The 16,295-nt window shown below is 43.6% G+C and overlaps 1 protein-coding gene across 1 annotated transcript; it reads right to left on the reverse strand.

The window, feature by feature from the left end:
- Positions 1 to 1,804: 1,804 nt before the first annotated feature.
- On the reverse strand, positions 1,805 to 14,718 carry LOC117965853 (Fc receptor-like A). The gene is made up of 11 exons (XM_059014513.1): positions 14,535 to 14,718; positions 11,315 to 11,568; positions 7,939 to 7,981; positions 5,720 to 6,040; positions 5,078 to 5,179; positions 4,802 to 4,832; positions 4,097 to 4,167; positions 3,896 to 3,955; positions 3,492 to 3,542; positions 2,535 to 2,599; positions 1,805 to 2,238 (listed from the first exon to the last, which is right to left on the reverse strand). Exons 1-11 carry the CDS (start codon positions 14,716 to 14,718, stop codon positions 2,236 to 2,238), a joined length of 1,185 nt encoding a protein of 394 aa, XP_058870496.1. The 3' UTR covers positions 1,805 to 2,235.
- Between the last annotated feature and the right edge of the window lie 1,577 nt (positions 14,719 to 16,295).

Here is a 16,295-nt window from a genome sequence, read left to right on the forward strand (position 1 = left end):
GAAGAAGATGGAAACCACCCACCCCTCCCTCTACAAACGTAGAGTCAAATGAAACTTTTAAATTTCAAAATACATAATATTTATTACCATTACCCACTTGCTGAGCTGCTCTGCAAGGACACTTTTTTGTTATGTGGTACTGGTATAAATAAATAATAAACAAGAAAAATCTTTAAAGTCTTCAGTTTCCAAACGGTGAGTTAGCTGGAAATACTGCTTTACAAGTTTACGTGAACCGGTTAGAAAAAATATAACTCCATTGACAATAATTCAAATGTGTTGCGTTCCTAAAAACAATATTGCACCGTGGTTTGTTTCATCCTGTCACCTCTTCTTTCCCCTTAGTAGTAGTAGAAAGTTGATCTGGTTGGCCAGCTGTAAAGAAATATCGATCTTTTCTATTGGTTACAAGTAGCTGCCTCGAGCTTGATGCAACCAATGAGCTCAAGCAATGGGAACTTGAATTGTTTATAGCTAAGCACCCAGCAAGTCGGGAAACTCCTCAGACTGAAGCGCTGTTGGCTATCAGGGAGTTGAATTTAAAAAAAAAAAAATGTTACTGTAGCACTCTGGCTATTGAACACAACTCCGGACAAGGGACAGAAAAAGATATTACATTTCTTTACGCCTTTAAGGTAATTCAGCTAGTCATGAATCTGAAATCAAACCGGAACGTTACTTTAAATATTTTTTTAGATTTAGACAAAGTTTAAATACTATTTTTTTAATATATATTAAAGATGACATTACCATGTTTTTCTCCCAAATTACCTTACATGTGTTTTAAAGTGGACATTTAAAAATATTTCCAGAAAATACTATCACAAATTATATATAAAATGTATAAAGATAATTGCAAAATAAAATACGCACTGTAAATCTCATGGTATTTGTATGTGTGTATTTTTCAGGGAAAGAATGTTCTCCTCCTCCCAACAAACAGTGCCCAGCAGCTGCTTGCCAGGACAAGAGCTCAGGTTAGTTAGTCTAGATGAGGATAAAAGTAACTGTGTCATTTACTAAAATGTTTTCTAAAATAAGTGTATAATAAAAATAAACAAAAGAAAAATAAACGTTTGTCTTTGCAGAATTAAATGCTGAGTAGCCACCATCCAAATGACATATATAAACACACACATAAACACACACACTTGGACAGATGCAAAGAGATATGAGCTTTTTATGCAGACATGGCAGCCTAATGAGAAATATAAATTCCCAAAGCAGAAAACATCCGATAACAAAGTGAGGTCATTCAGAAGGGAATGGTTCATACAGTATACTTGGTTGCTTTATTCAGCAGTTGATGATGGGAGTCTATTGCAAATACTGTGTGCTTTTTGGCAGAACAGGGAAAAATGCAGAGAAACTAGAACGGTTCTACCCATGTCCTTTAAAAAGATGGGGATCAGCAGTTACAAAACTCAAAGAACACCAAGAAAAAGCACAATTCCACAAAGCAGCAGTAAAGTTTGGTAATGATTTCATATCTGTTATGCAACTTCACTTAAATGTTTCATGGTACAATTAATTTCATGGGAGAAAGTCATCTATCTAATGAGGTGCAGTGTTTTTTTATTGTACTATATATAATACAATAAATATATAGAATCTGTATGAATATAGATATCTGTTACTAATATCTAGTCCTTTGAAGTAGATCTAGAGAATGTTAAAGAGAAAGGAAGGGGGAAAACAAACTTAATTAACATCCCAGCATCTGAAGTCTCAGTTTAAGATTTGAAATGTCATTTTACAAAGAACATTCAATTACAACTAGGAATTTCTCACACAACCTTTTATATACAGAGATACTGGAAAACGTACAGGAACTCAAACTATTTTAAACAATGAATTTCTTTATCATATACTGTACTCACTGACACTGGCGCAGCAATACATTTACAGCTCAAATTACATTTAAAAATATCATATATGTTATTGACAGCTTTGTTTAATGTGGTGGGTTCATATCACACATACAAGTGTTCAGTGAAAAAGCTTGGTATATATTTCCAATGTGTCCCTTCTAAGTAGAATGACCCTGTAACTGTCCTAAATCCTCACAGCATGATGAGTGAGATTCATTTCCAATTCAGGGGCAGGAGTGGAGCTGAATCCCAGGGCTCTCCAGGTCATTCTGAAAGAATGGGTCTGTCTCCTTCAGTTTGACACGCTCCCCTTCTCAGTGTCTCTGGATTCAGGCTGGCTCTCACTCCTGGGGACCCCCTTCATTTACTGCAGGGTGAGAGATAGAGAGACAAGGAATCAGACAGCTCTCCACACACTCAACAAGCAGGGTGGAGAGGTGAGGGACTAGGATGGAGGGAGGCTGGCTCTAGTGGTCAGAGATAAATGACCTAGAGGGAGGGAGGCTGGCTCTAGTGGTCAGAGCTAAAGGACCTAGAGGGAGGGAGGGAGTTTGGCTCTATGGTTAGTTTAGGAATTGGGAGAGAGGGAGGGAGACTGTCCTTGGTGCTTAGAGAAGAGGGACTGGGAGGGAGGGATGAAAAAGTCAATAAAGTAAAGCTTACCTTCCTTTTCTTCTTTGGGAGGACTGTGGCATACATGACCTCTGCATTATCTGCAGTGGGCTTGCCTGTGAAATGCACCCTGATTAATAGAGGGAGGAGACACAGAGAGGAGGGGTTCTAGATACTCTCCAGCAGTGCTTACAGTTTAGATTACAATACCTCAGGGCTGTTAGCTGCTGGGGGGATACAGACCGGCTATTGAGTTAAAGAGAGTTACATTCATAAAAGTGCAGTCATTTCCAGGTGCTTGTTATAACACTGATGAAGGCATTCCCTGCTTGCTTGAGTTTCTTATAGTTTTTGATGGAGTGTCTGCAGTTAAAGTTGGATAAGATGTTCCACTGTGAAGGTTGAATATCCCTGGCCACAGTGTATAATGATATCACAGTGTGTCAGTATCAGTGTTAAAGCATGACCTCGATTCATCTTAGTTATGTGTGCTGTGGCATTCCCTTGCTTTCATGAGTTCAAGTTTAACACATAATGTTGTTTTAATATTATATTATGGAATTTAAGGACCATCTTAGTAAGTGTTATCTTTTCTAATCTAATCTATTTTTCTTATTTAGAATTACTTTGTATAATTTTATGTTCTATCCTGGTGAATTTTAAAACTGTGTGTCCTCAATAGAGCTCTCATAGTCATGTCTAAATCCTAAATTCAGAGCAGAGTGTAACAGAGAATGTGTTCTCCTGCATCACACTGCCCCTAATGGATGCAAGAAATACCACACAGAGCAAATGAGGTTCTGTATCTCAGATCTATCATGAGAGAGAGAGAGAGAGAGAGAGAGAGAGAGAGGGAGGGGGGAGAGAGAGAGAGAGAGAGAGAGAGAGGAGAGAGAGAGAGAGAGAGAGAGAGAGAGAGAGAGAGAGAGAGAGAGAGAGAGAGAGAGAGGGGGGAGAGAGAGAGAGAGAGAGATTGTTGCAATGGAAAGAGCTTTCAGAGATTCTCACCTGCACTTATTTTCACAGCTGAGTACACAGTGTCAGTCTCAGCAGGTTTGACTGGTAAAATAAACACACTGTTAATACAAACAGGACAGTAAACCCATTGGATCAATAGCTCCCAGTGTTTTAGCAGACAGGGCCCCCCTTGGTGTTCAGGGGTTCCCCACAGACTGCGGGGGGTCTTCTGGTTTCAGAGCAGCTCAGCTCCGCAGTCCTCTTGCTCACCAAAGAGCTCAGAGGAGACACTCTTACACCATGAGAGCCAGGGGCAGCTGGACATGTGAACTGATATAGAAAACAAGCAGAAGACACTCACACCTGTCAAGGGTTCCAATCACTGATCGTTTAGGGAAGTGTGAGAGGGATGTTCAGCTTGGGAATTCAGAGACACAATTTACAGAGATTCTTACCTTTCTTTGTATTGTTGTGTTTGCTGGTGTCAATCTCACTGTAAACGATGTCTTCAGAATCTGGAGGGACATTTAAAAAATATATATTATCTTCAGTGTTGGTTTCATGCAATTTTAGAAATGAATGTCGATTCCTAGCTTCACTGTTATTATTGTGTGTGAATAATGTGTTGGTGTCTCCTCTGTGTGTCAGTAACTCACCAGGTTGCTGTGCTTGGCTGGAGAGCTCTACTCCCCCTGCTGCTTGGTCCTGGTTCTGATCCGAGCGTTCCCTGTGACAGTAGTGAGATACACCAGGCTTGATCAGTTTCACTTCAGTAATGATTCCACACTCCCCTCCTCTCCATGTGTCACTGAAGACAAGCATGATTTTTTGTATCACCAAATTATTAAAAAATACTGACAATATTGTGAAATGGCAAATAGCTTCAGATACCATTGTAACAGTTTATCTTGCTGTTAGATTGGAATGATGTTTGTAATTGTTCTGAGTAGTGCTGATAGTCACTGCTGAAGATTTGTATTGTTTCTGTGCTATGAGCTGGGAAAGTGCTTTAACTTGTCATTTCTGCTGCACTCTTGAGCTTCCTCATTCCCATAATACTGTCTCCATGGCTACCAGCAGCACCCATTTAGTTTGAACCTTCCCTGTGTGTTAGAATGGATGCTTCTGCAATTGATTCTCTTGTGTTTGTGTTCTACCCAGACGTGTCATTTCCTGTCCAGTCTGTGTTGTGCTGAGGGATCGAGGGACACTACTGCTAGTCATGGACCCCATTACCAGAATAAAGAAGTGTTTGTGAAGGTGGAAGAGAAGCTGGGGTTGAACCCTCAAGTCATGAGAAATGCTTGTCAGTGCTGTAGTGGATGAGGACCCTGTCTGTACACATACTTGTGCTGACTTACCTCCTCTTACCACCGGTGATACACGGGGAACCTGCAAATGAATAACACTGTTTCAGCTTGTTTATGTACTGCAAGTGTACAAACATGCTAAATATCATGGGATTATTAGCTGTGCATATACAATTATAATATATTTATTTTTAAAATGCATTATCTTTAAAAACAGGCTTCTCAAAATATGATGGTAGTTATTTTTCACTAGAGGATGAAGGAAGAAGCCAGAGTATGTGCTGTGACAGGACAAGTGAAACATGTAATAAAACACTGGAGTCTCACCTCTGATCTTGTGATAGAGGAGAAGCAGAGTGAACACAATGAGAAGAATCACAAAGAAGCCGACACTGAAGCCAGCAGCAGCAGCAGCGCTGTGCCAGGACGCTGGGGGAGGAAGGTACAGGGTCAGTGTGTGCTAGTGAGCTCCATACACCTTGACTGACAGGGCTGACTCTGCACAATGGGACTGGAACTGTTATGTACATGAGTTACTCCTGATCATGCTGCTTCAAGAGCTGCAATGAAGAAGCAGCCACTCTGCCACTCTGAGGACTGGGGTTGGTTTGATAAACCTCACCCATTCACAATAAGACACAGCTGGGTTTAATAGAATGTTACAGAACCAAAGAATGCCATGGCTGATGCAATGCAGGGTGATTCCACAGCTCCTAAAATCCAACTGTATCTTATCAAGACAGGCAGCAGGCTGATCAAATCAATGCTTTAATTTCTTGTAAGTTTAATATTAACCAGGCAGCCCCTGCACACACACACTGCACACAGATCAGAAACACTCACAGTTCATTATTTTATATATTGTGACAACACAATGGTGTAACTCAATTACACACTGCTGGTAATTAATGGCAGTGCAGTTCTATGCTCTCTGTCAGTGCTATCCCTGTACATAGATTGTGTTCTTACTTTGCACTTCAATGTGTAGCTCCTGGCTGCTCTTCTTCACTCCCTGTGACTCCACAGCACACGTGTAGCTCCCAGTGTGGCTCTTCTCAGTGCTGGCTATGCTGTACAGTGCAGAGTCAGTGCTGTTAGTCACAGGCTCCCCGTCTCTCACAATGGTGTAGTGGAGTTGAGGGCGGGGGGTTTTGTTCACTGCTGCCTCACAGGTCAGGTTAAGAGCCTCTCCCTCCTTCACTGTGGCTCCTGGAGATGCTGTCAGAGTCACCCTGGAGAACAGAGCTACGAAAAGATGACATGAAGACAGGTTAGTGATTCTGAAGCTGTCTGACCAAGATATTCAAACCAATCAGAACCAGCGTCTTCCATATAGTGGGATTCCCTCAGAGCCCCCAGCTCCTTAGAGAGACAGAGGCAGTGCTGGAGTATAGAGGCTCCTTCGAGAGACAGAGGCAGTGCTGGAGTATAGAGGCTCCTTAGAGAGACAGAGGCAGTGCTGGAGTATAGAGGCTCCTTAGAGAGACAGAGGCAGCGCTGGAGTATAGAGGCTCCTTAGAGAGACAGAGGCAGCGCTGGAGTATAGAGGCTCCTTAGAGAGACAGAGGCAGTGCTGGATTATAGAGGCTCCTTAGAGAGACAGAGGCAGTGCTGGAGTATAGAGGCTCCTTAGAGAGACAGAGACAGTGCTGGAGTATAGAGGCTCCTTAGAGAGACAGAGGCAGTGCTGGAGTATAGAGGTTCCTTAGAGAGACAGAGGCAGCGCTGGAGTATAGAGGCTCCTTAGAGAGACAGAGGCAGTGCTGGAGTATAGAGGCTCCTTAGAGAGACAGAGGCAGTGCTGGATTATAGAGGCTCCTTAGAGAGACAGAGGCAGTGCTGGAGTATAGAGGCTCCTTAGAGAGACAGAGGCAGCGCTGGAGTATAGAGGCTCCTTAGAGAGACAGAGACAGTGCTGGAGTATAGAGGCTCCTTAGAGAGACAGAGGCAGTGCTGGGGTATAGAGGATCCTTAGAGAGACAGAGGCAGCGCTGGAGTATAGAGGCTCCTTAGAGAGACAGAGGCAGTGCTAGAGTATAGAGGCTCCTTAGAGACAGAGGCAGTGCTGGAGTATAGAGGTTCCTTAGAGAGACAGAGGCAACGCTGGGGTATAGAGGATCCTTATTTTTTTACTTATAAAAGTAACACCAAATGTTTCAGTCAAGACAGGAACAAGCTATAAACACACCATTGAAACATCCCACAGCATCCTGCCCCCTCCCCTCCCTAGGTTCTAAACCCTTAGATATATCTGCATTGATAATCTGCAAGTCATTCAAACACTGCTATGAAGCATAATGAGTTGAGTCCTCACTCACAACAGTGTTAGTCATGAGTTTAAACCACACTCTCAAATCATTAATACATATTTTTTTCTTGGTATTGAAAAATGAGCAACGAGATTATTATTTTTAAAATGGACAACATTTACTGTAAATAGATATGTTTTGTCACATCACTGTTCTATATAACATCGCACAGTGTGGGAGAGTGGTACATGGGGAGTATATCAGTCTCTGTATTAGAAGGATCGTTTTCCCATGGTTTATGTCGGTGTTGATGTCTGGGGACTGTAATGGGGTGCAATTACTGTAGTGAACCACTAGAGGTCATCACCACATTAGAAAGATACTTACCTGTGTTAATGATATAATAAGGTAGAATTAACAAACCACTGAGAACAGGTGTTTTATTTAGTCGTTGATAGTTGTAATTAGCTGAATATTTAAACCTCGAGGGAACAGAGGGCAACGAAGGAGTTAGGAGTTGCTACATTTTCTGGAAAATCAATCAATCAATCAATCAATCAATCAATCAATCAGTGTGTACTTAAAGGGATTGTTTTGAGAATTTGTGTGTAAAGCTGTCCCGTTCTAATATCCTGTACTAATAGAAGGATTTTGTTTTGTTTGTTCACTTTTCCTGGAATTGTTTAATAAAACTTTGCTTTGATTTATTTTCGAATCGTATTGTTCTTTCATCATTTCCACACTGCCAGCCACGCTCCACAATCACTACAAGTGCAAAACAGACAGGAATATTTACAGCAGCTGACAAACAGGTACAAAAGAGAATCCGAAAGAAATGAGACTGATACTGAGATTAGGATAACGAGTGATCCTAATGGAGGCCCATCTTATAATTGCTTACGGTTGCAAACTAGGGTGTCCACCTGGCTCCAGATTTACCGGACACTTTGAGACAGAACGGGATTTCAAACGTGTCCCTCAACTGAAAACAATTAATGTGTAAATGAACCATTCGAGCTGGGCTTGGAGCTCCAGCTGCCGCCCTTGCTTCGGCACGCCTGAAAAGGGGCTCATTTGCATATGCCGGAGCAAAGGACTATGGGAAGTCACTCACGCAGTTGCGAGTACCCGTTCTTCTATTTCTTTACAAAAATGTATAAAGTGTAAGTGTGTTAGATTTTAGAGTGTTGTGTCTGTTGTTGCTCCTGTTACCCCCTTATATCTAGTGTGTGAAATGTAGGTCAGTCACCGTTGTGTCGCTGTTAGTCCGTGTGTGCCCCCTCCCCTCTGTGCTCCCTGTGGGTGATTGGTTTTTCCATTGTTTCAGTTTTTAGAGATGTGCTGTCCTTTGAAGGGTCCAGGTTAAAACAACTGCATATATGGACGATGTGTCACTAATTTGCACCAACACATTGTTGGTACCTCGGATTAGTAATATCCCTGAGAAGTACTGCGTGGCGATGGGGGCAGGGATTAATAAGTACAAGAGCGAAGTCGTGTCTAAAAATTGGCAGGTAGATAGGGAACTATCGGACATGTACCCTGTCAAAAAGGACAAAATCAAGATTCTGGGCCTCATTTTCGAGAACAATAGCTCGGGGGCCCAGAGCTGGACGGCGGCCATTAACCAGGTCGGTAAAAAGATTGGAGGATGGAGCACAAGATCCTTAACAATGACGGGTAGAGTATTAATAACCAAGTCTATACTGTTCCCCATCCTCTTATGTAGGAAAAATCTTTCCCCCAGACAGGACCACCAAAACAGTGGTGAACCACATTACCCACCGCTTTATCTGGGGCAGCACGATGGAGAGGGTAAAGCGAGCCACCATGAGTAAAGCTGACAAGAAGGGAGGTAAGGGGGTCCCGGACGTTGTGCAGCTCACCCGAGTGCAGGAGCTCACGCAAACTATCAAGAACATCCAGGCCCTGCACAGGAAGGTATGTTACATGAATCGTTTCTATTTTGCCACCTGTCTCAGGGCCTTGGACCTCTGCACTGACAACACCGTGTCGTACTCCTGGGACCCCCCCATTGTATTATAGAACCTTAAGGGACACTATATATAAATTGGGCTTAGATAAAGCAAAATTGGCCTCCTGGGAATACAAGGCTGTAACTAAATATCTTGCCGGTTCCCAGGAAATTGAAAAAGTAGTTACTTTCTCCCTCACCCAAAGCCAAAAAATCTGGGAGAATGTGTCTCACAGCTGCCTCAGTAATGTCCAGAAGGATGTAGCATGGAACACTGTCCAGAGTTCACTCCCCACTCGAGCGTTCATGTTCAGGAGGGGACTAGCCCAAGTAGAAACATGCCCCTATGCAAAGTGCCGCAAGAGAGAAACACCAGCCCATATCTTCTGGGAGTGTGATGTGGCTGGCAGTGTCTGGCTCTCTGTCTCTGTCTTCCTAAACAGGTTTGCTGACACGGCCAAGATGACCGCTGAGACTGTGCTCTATGGGCCTGCGGGAGGAATCGCTACCAGCACAGCTAAGTGCGTTTGGCGTGTCATCAATGTTGTCAAGCAGATCCTGTGGGAGGGCCGTAACATCTGTGTCTGTCACAAGCAGGAGCTAGACACTATCACCACGACCAGAAGGGCACAAACTATTATCAAGGACTTTGTAATTCTGGACATCCGGACGCTCGGGAAGGGGAAGGACAAGGCCTGCGCGGATTGGAGGATCGTCGGACTCCAGGACGTGAAGATGGAATAGCATCAAAAACTGGAAATGATAGCTCTTAGGAGGGGGACTACGGGGCACCGCTAAGCCTTTTATTTATTTTGTCATGCCAGCATTCCGTCCTTTTTAGCTGGCATGACCGTTTTTGAACGGTGCCCTGGTTTTATGTAGTCTTTTTGTTTCAGTTTTATGGACTTTTGTTTGATTTATTTTGAATGTTTTATTTGATTTGGTTTTGTTTTGTTTTTTATGTATCTTAAAGATTTTTAATGCAAACTATTAAAAGTTAAATTTTAAGTGTTTTAAAATTTTAGAATTTTAACACACGGTTTAACACACTTTCCCTTTGCCCCTGTCTCTTTTAGTTTTATAGTTTATTGTTCTTTTTTATGTTCACCTTTGAACTTTTTTTAAGAGAGCACTCCCCGGCCCTCACAAGCACTGTTTTTTTATAGATGGTTCTTTTTTTCCAGTCACTTTTAAAGCAGCACAGGTTTTATCACGTTGGTTTTAATCTGTGTCTGTTTTAACCTTGTACAAAGCACGATTGTCTTGGTGTTTTTAAATGTATTTCAGATGCTTTTAAAACAAAATGTATGTCTGTATGCATGAATGTCATCATTAAAAGAAATGTAAAATGAATGTAAAAAGAATGGGTGTAAATGTAAAAAATGTAAAATCTCAATAAAAGAGTATCATCTGCTTCAAATAGTCTCTTCCATTGAACCCATGCAGGCACAAATGCTACAATATTTTTCGATTTTAATAATTAAATTCTCATTGATGTCGATTTTGTTTTATTTCTGTGGTAGGTCTGATGTCTGCGTGAACAAGACACTGACAGTCTGACAGCCACTACCTTTGACCTTATTTCTGATTGGTCCATTGCGACGCGAACAGCGCGTAGCAAAATACAAATAAAACAGATGTATTTCTAGATTTGCTCGCTTCATTCATGCCGCTTGCTTCGCTTGCGTTGTGCATTACTCAGTTTAAATCAATAGTTTTCATTATTCTTGCTCGCGTCCGGTGTGCGTAGCTCTTTCAACATGCAAGCCCACGCCCATTGACGTGTTTGATTTGGCATTGCATGTTGCAGAGCTGCGCTTACACTCCGACTTTTAAGAATGTGTTTGTTAACATTTATGTATTTAGATTTTTTATTTACAGAACTGCTCCTTTAATCATAGTCACACCCCCCTTAGTGACTCTCAATGGCCCACCAGGGAGGCGTGCCTCCCAGTTTGAGCACCACTGCTCTAGGCTAAGATCTCTTTCTGCATTATTACAGCTTCTACACTACTCAGAGTATGAGAGTTACTCAGACCAGGAAGAGCTTTCATATCAGAAAACTTTGCTAGGACCTGTTACTTCAGCACCTGAGTTGTGTTGAGAACATTAACACAGGTGGAATAGACTCCAGTGTGAATGTATCTGTGAGACATTACAGACAGAGAAGGGGGTGAGGACTCTCTCTGTTAGAATGAACCTACCTCTCACTGACACCTGCACCTCTGCAGAGTCACATTAACACAGCTGGAATAGACTCCAGTGTGAATGTATCTGTGAGACATTACAGACAGAGAAGGGGGTGAGGACTCTCTCTGTTAGAATGAACCTACCTCTCACTGTCACCCGCACCTCTGCAGAGACACCAGAATAAGTGGAGGAGTCCCACCACTCTGCTCTGCACTTGTAGGACCCCTCGTCACTCTTTGAAACACGAGCCACACTCAGCTCTGTGCCAACCTGGGACTGGAACTCTTCATTATCCTTATAAAAGACAACCCTGGTAGCTGTATAACTCCAGACACGACACCTCAGAGTCAGAGAGTCTCCCTCCAACACAGGCTGGGGGGGAGTCTGCAGGAACACCCATTGATCTGAAAAGACAGAAAGAGTTCAGATCAGCAGGGCTGAGAGACGGGTCAGGATTGAGGAGTCTGCAGGATCACCCATTGATCTGAAAAGACAGAAAGAGTTCAGATCAGCAGGGCTGAGAGACGGGTCAGGATTGAGGAGTCTGCAGGATCACCCATTGATATGAAAAGACAGAAAGAGTTCAGATCAGCAGGGCTGAGAGACGGGTCAGGATTGAGGAGTCTGCAGGATCACCCATTGATCTGAAAAGACAGAAAGAGTTCAGATCAGCAGGGCTGAGAGACGGGTCAGGATTGAGGAGTCTGCAGGATCACCCATTGATCTGAAAAGACAGATTGAGGAGTCTGCAGGATTGAGGAGTCCTCAGTTTTACACACACATGTTTGTAATGCTGTTTTATCTCATCCTGTTATAATTTATGATTCCCTGTTATGAGCTATATAAACTTCCTACAGGGTGGAGAACAAATATATTAGGAAACAATTTCCCAAGTGTAGATCTAAGGCTCTTTGAACCCCAAAGGACTGAACATAAGACATGAATATGAAGTCCTGTAACATGGTCTGTCACTTTGTAGGAGCTCATATGGAATCTTTCTGTGTGTGTGGGGTGTGTGTGTGTGGGGGCGGGTGTATGTGTGTGTGTGGGGGTGGGTGTATGTGTGTGCGAGTGTGGGGAGGGGTGTGGGGGGGGAGTGTGTATGAGTGTGTGGGGGGGGTGTGTGTGGGGGTGAGTGTGTGGGGGGTATGGTTGTGTGTGTGTGTGCGCGTGTGTGTGTGTGGGGGGGGTGTGTATGCGTGTGTGTGTGTCTGTGTGCGCGCGTGTGTGTGTGTGGGGGGGGGGAAGGGGGTGTATGTGTATGTGTGTGTGTGGGGGGGGAGGTATGTGTGTGTGTGTGTGTGTGACGGAGGGGTAGGGGGGTGGTGGGAAGGTGTCCTAGGTTTGCTATTAAATCATTTGAAACCTATTTATGCCCATTTGCCCAGCTGCTATCAGAAAACAGCCACAATTCATACTGACTGGAGATCCAGAGACAGCTTTATTCAAATCAGCAAGCCGATCAGTATTATTATTATTATTATTATTATTATTATTATTTATTTATTAGCAGACGCCCTTATCCAGGGCGACTTACAATCGTAAGCAAATACATAAGCAAATAGATCAGTAGCTTACAATACCCTCTCAGCCAATCCGAGTGCAGGATTATTCAACAGGGTCTGAATATTATTGTAACAGGGCGAGGAGCCCTGTATGTATTTATTTGTTTATTTTTAGATCGGGGTCTCCCCCTCCGCCCCTGTGCAGTGTGTTATTTTGTATTTGTTTTGTTTTATGATTATTATTATTATTATTTATTTCTAAGCAGACGCCCTTGTCCAGGGCGACTTTCAATCGTAAGCAAATACATTTCAAGTGTTACAATACAAGTAATACAATAAGAGCAAGAAATACAATAACTTTGGTTCAAGCAAGTACAAGTGTGACAAAACACAATTCAATAATACAGCAGATAACAGTGATAGTTGCATCAAGATATGATTAACTACAAAATACTACAGATTAAACACTTGGCAGATTACAGTATTCTAAAGTACAGGATTAAATGCAGTAAAATAAGGGGCAGATAAGAGCAAACAAAGCGCATTTAAGGAAGGGTGATAGTGTCCCAGGGGAAAAACAGAGGAGTTCTACAGGTGCTGTCTGAAGAGGTGAGTCTTAAGGAGGCGCCGGAATGTGGTCAGGGACTGGGCGGTCCTGACATCTGTAGGAAGGTCATTCCACCACTGCGGAGCAAGGGTGGAGAAGGAGCGGGCTCTGGAGGCAGGGGAGCGTAGCGGAGGTAAAGCTAGTCTTCTAGTGCAGGCGGAGCGGAGAGGTCGAGTGGGGGTGTAGGGAGAGATGAGGGTCTGGAGGTAGCTGGGTACAGTCTGGTCAAGGCATCTGTAGGCTAGTACAAGAGTCTTGAACTGGATGCGAGCAGTGATCGGGAGCCAGTGGAGAGAGCGGAGTAGTGGAGTAGCGTGTGAGAAGTGAGGCAGAGAGAACACCAGGCGGGCAGCAGAGTTCTGGATGAGCTGGAGCGGGCGGGTGGCGGACGCAGGGAGGCCAGCCAGGAGGGAGTTGCAGTAGTCTAGGCGGGAGAGTACCAGGGCCTGGACCAGGAGCTGGGTGGCATAGTTGGTGAGGAAGGGTCGGATTCTTCGGATGTTGCTCAGGAAGAATCGGCAAGTGCGTGCCAGAGCGGAGATGTGCTGGGAATAAGAGAGGCAGGGGTCCAGGGTGACGGCGAAGCACTGTGTGTTTTGTTTTTGTTTTAAAAATACCTCGTGGGAATGCGTGACTGTCAGCTAGTTCTTATTGAATTAGCTGGCAGTCACGCATAATAATTGTACCCGTGCAGATTGTGGCCGAGGGGTATTAGAGTAATTGCCAGCTAGTTAAACCCTCGGCCACGGTATATAAGCCTGCAGCTCTCTGCGCTCGGGGTGGGTGTTAGAGCGGAGAGAGCGAGAGAAGAACGAAACTAGAACGAAACTAGAACGAAACTAAAAATTAAATATAGGAACAGTGAGGCAATCTGCCCAGCTTGACCTATTTTAATGTTCGTGATTTGTTTTATTTAAAATAATTATTTTGCTCTGCGAGCACAGTTTTTTCTGTTTAAAACTTTTATTTTGTTTTTGTATTGTTTGAATAAAACGGCGCACCGCGTCTTTAATTTTGAAACTGCAGTTTGGTGTCAGAGTTCTTCCCTTCCTGCTTCTGCCGTGACGTCACCGCCCAGCCACCCTGTCACAATTATCTATAATGACAATGAATGTAAATGACTTACTGGACACAGTTAGGTTGACAGCATTACTGCGCTCCTGTCCTGATGCAGATTCACACCAGGACACTCCACTGTGGTGATGCCGAGCTTTACTGATTGTGCAGCTGTCTCCATATCTACTGCTGTATTGCTTACTGCACCCTGCCTCTTCACGCCCATCTCTGTACTGTTTAAACCTCCAGTCAGCAAAGCCCCCCTCCACCTCACAGCTCAGGGTGACTGTCTCTCCTGTGAATATCTGTGCCCAGGCAGGCTTCAGGGTCAGGACAGCCTTGGGATAGCCCTCTGAAACAGACAACAGGATAGGATTAGGACACATTCCCCTACAATCAGTTAGGAGAGAGATTCCAGCCCCCCAGCAGCATCACTCTACTTGTGATACAGTAGGAATAGCAGCAGTGTGACCCATTGCAGGCTCTACTTGTGATACAGGAGGAATAGCAGCAGTGTGACCCATTGCAGGCTCTACTTGTGATACAGTAGGAATAGCAGCAGTGTGACCCATTGCAGGCTCTACTTGTGATACAGCAGGAATAGCAGCAGTGTGACCCATTGCAGGCTCTACTTGTGATACAGTAGGAATAGCAGCAGTGTGACCCATTGCAGGCTCTACTTGTGATACAGTAGGAATAGCAGCAGTGTGACCCATTGCAGGCTCTACTTGTGATACAGTAGGAATAGCAGCAGTGTGACCCATTGCAGGCTCTACTTGTGATACAGTAGGAATAGCAGCAGTGTGACCCATTGCAGGCTCTACTTGTGTGTTTTGAGTGAAAGGAATTCATGAGGAATCTCTCAATATGATAATGGAAGTCTGGTTAAAATTTCCAGTCGGGCAGCAATTAGTCCAGTTTACTGTAGCAGAATTATTCCTGTAAAACTTTTTGTTTTGTAAATATTTTTAATGATTCTGTAATCCTGTTTAAGATAGTGGGAAGATTACTGTTCTTAAAAGGCATCCAAATATTCTGTCTCTAACAGTGTTCTATCACTCAGTATAGATTAATACACATTATATTGCTTACAGTGTATAAGGGGTCTGTATTAAGGGCATTGCTCTGTATTCAGCTGGGTTAATAAACTCACCAGACACAGTCAGTGTAACAGGATCACTGTGTTAATAAACTCACCAGACACAGTCAGTGTAACAGGATCACTGTGTTAATAAACTCACCAGACACAGTCAGTGTAACAGGATCGCTGTGTTAATAAACTCACCAGACACAGCCAGTGTAACAAGATCACTGTGTTAATAAACTCACCAGACACAGTCAGTGTAACAGGATCACTGTGTTAATAAACTCACCAGACACAGTCAGTGTAACAAGATCACTGTGTTAATAAACTCACCAGACACAGTCAGTGTAACAGGATCACTGTGTTAATAAACTCACCAGACACAGTCAGTGTAACAGGATCGCTGTGTTAATAAACTCACCAGACACAGTCAGTGTAACAGGATCACTGTGTTAATAAACTCACCAGACACAGTCAGTGTAACAGGATCACTGTGTTAATAAACTCACCAGACACAGTCAGTGTAACAGGATCACTGTGTTAATAAACTCACCAGACACAGTCAGTGTAACAGGATCGCTGTGTTAATAAACTCACCAGACACAGTTACTGTCACTTCATCACTGAGCTGTGAGTAGAGTGGCTGATCTTCTCTTTGTCCTCGACAGCAGTACTGGCCTTGGTCAGATACAGCAGCTGCAGTGATTGTGTAGCTGTCACCAGTTATACTGCGTCCAGCAGTCTGGAGCACTGGAGTGTCCTCACTGTCTTTGTACCAGAGATATTTCCAGCCAGCAGAACCCCCCTCAACCCCACACCTCAGAGTGACTGTCTCCCCGGTGAATATCTCTGGGAATGGAGGCTCCAGGGTGAGTGTAG

Source organism: Acipenser ruthenus, chromosome 48, assembly GCF_902713425.1.
Source record: "Acipenser ruthenus chromosome 48, fAciRut3.2 maternal haplotype, whole genome shotgun sequence".
In the NCBI taxonomy this organism is placed as follows: Eukaryota; Metazoa; Chordata; class Actinopteri; order Acipenseriformes; family Acipenseridae; genus Acipenser; species Acipenser ruthenus.

Excerpts from the sequence above, each read along its gene's own strand:
- LOC117965853 (XM_059014513.1), bottom strand. The coding sequence starts at position 14,718 with ATGTGTCCTAATCCTATCCTGTTGTCTGTTTCAGAGGGCTATCCCAAG. Across the intron at positions 11,569-14,534 it reads GCGTGAAGAGGCAGGGTGCA|ATCAATGGGTGTTCCTGCAG; the intron begins GTAAGCAATACA and ends CTGTCTTTTCAG. Across the intron at positions 3,956-4,096 it reads CAGCCAAGCACAGCAACCTG|ATTCTGAAGACATCGTTTAC; the intron begins GTGAGTTACTGA and ends ATGTCCCTCCAG.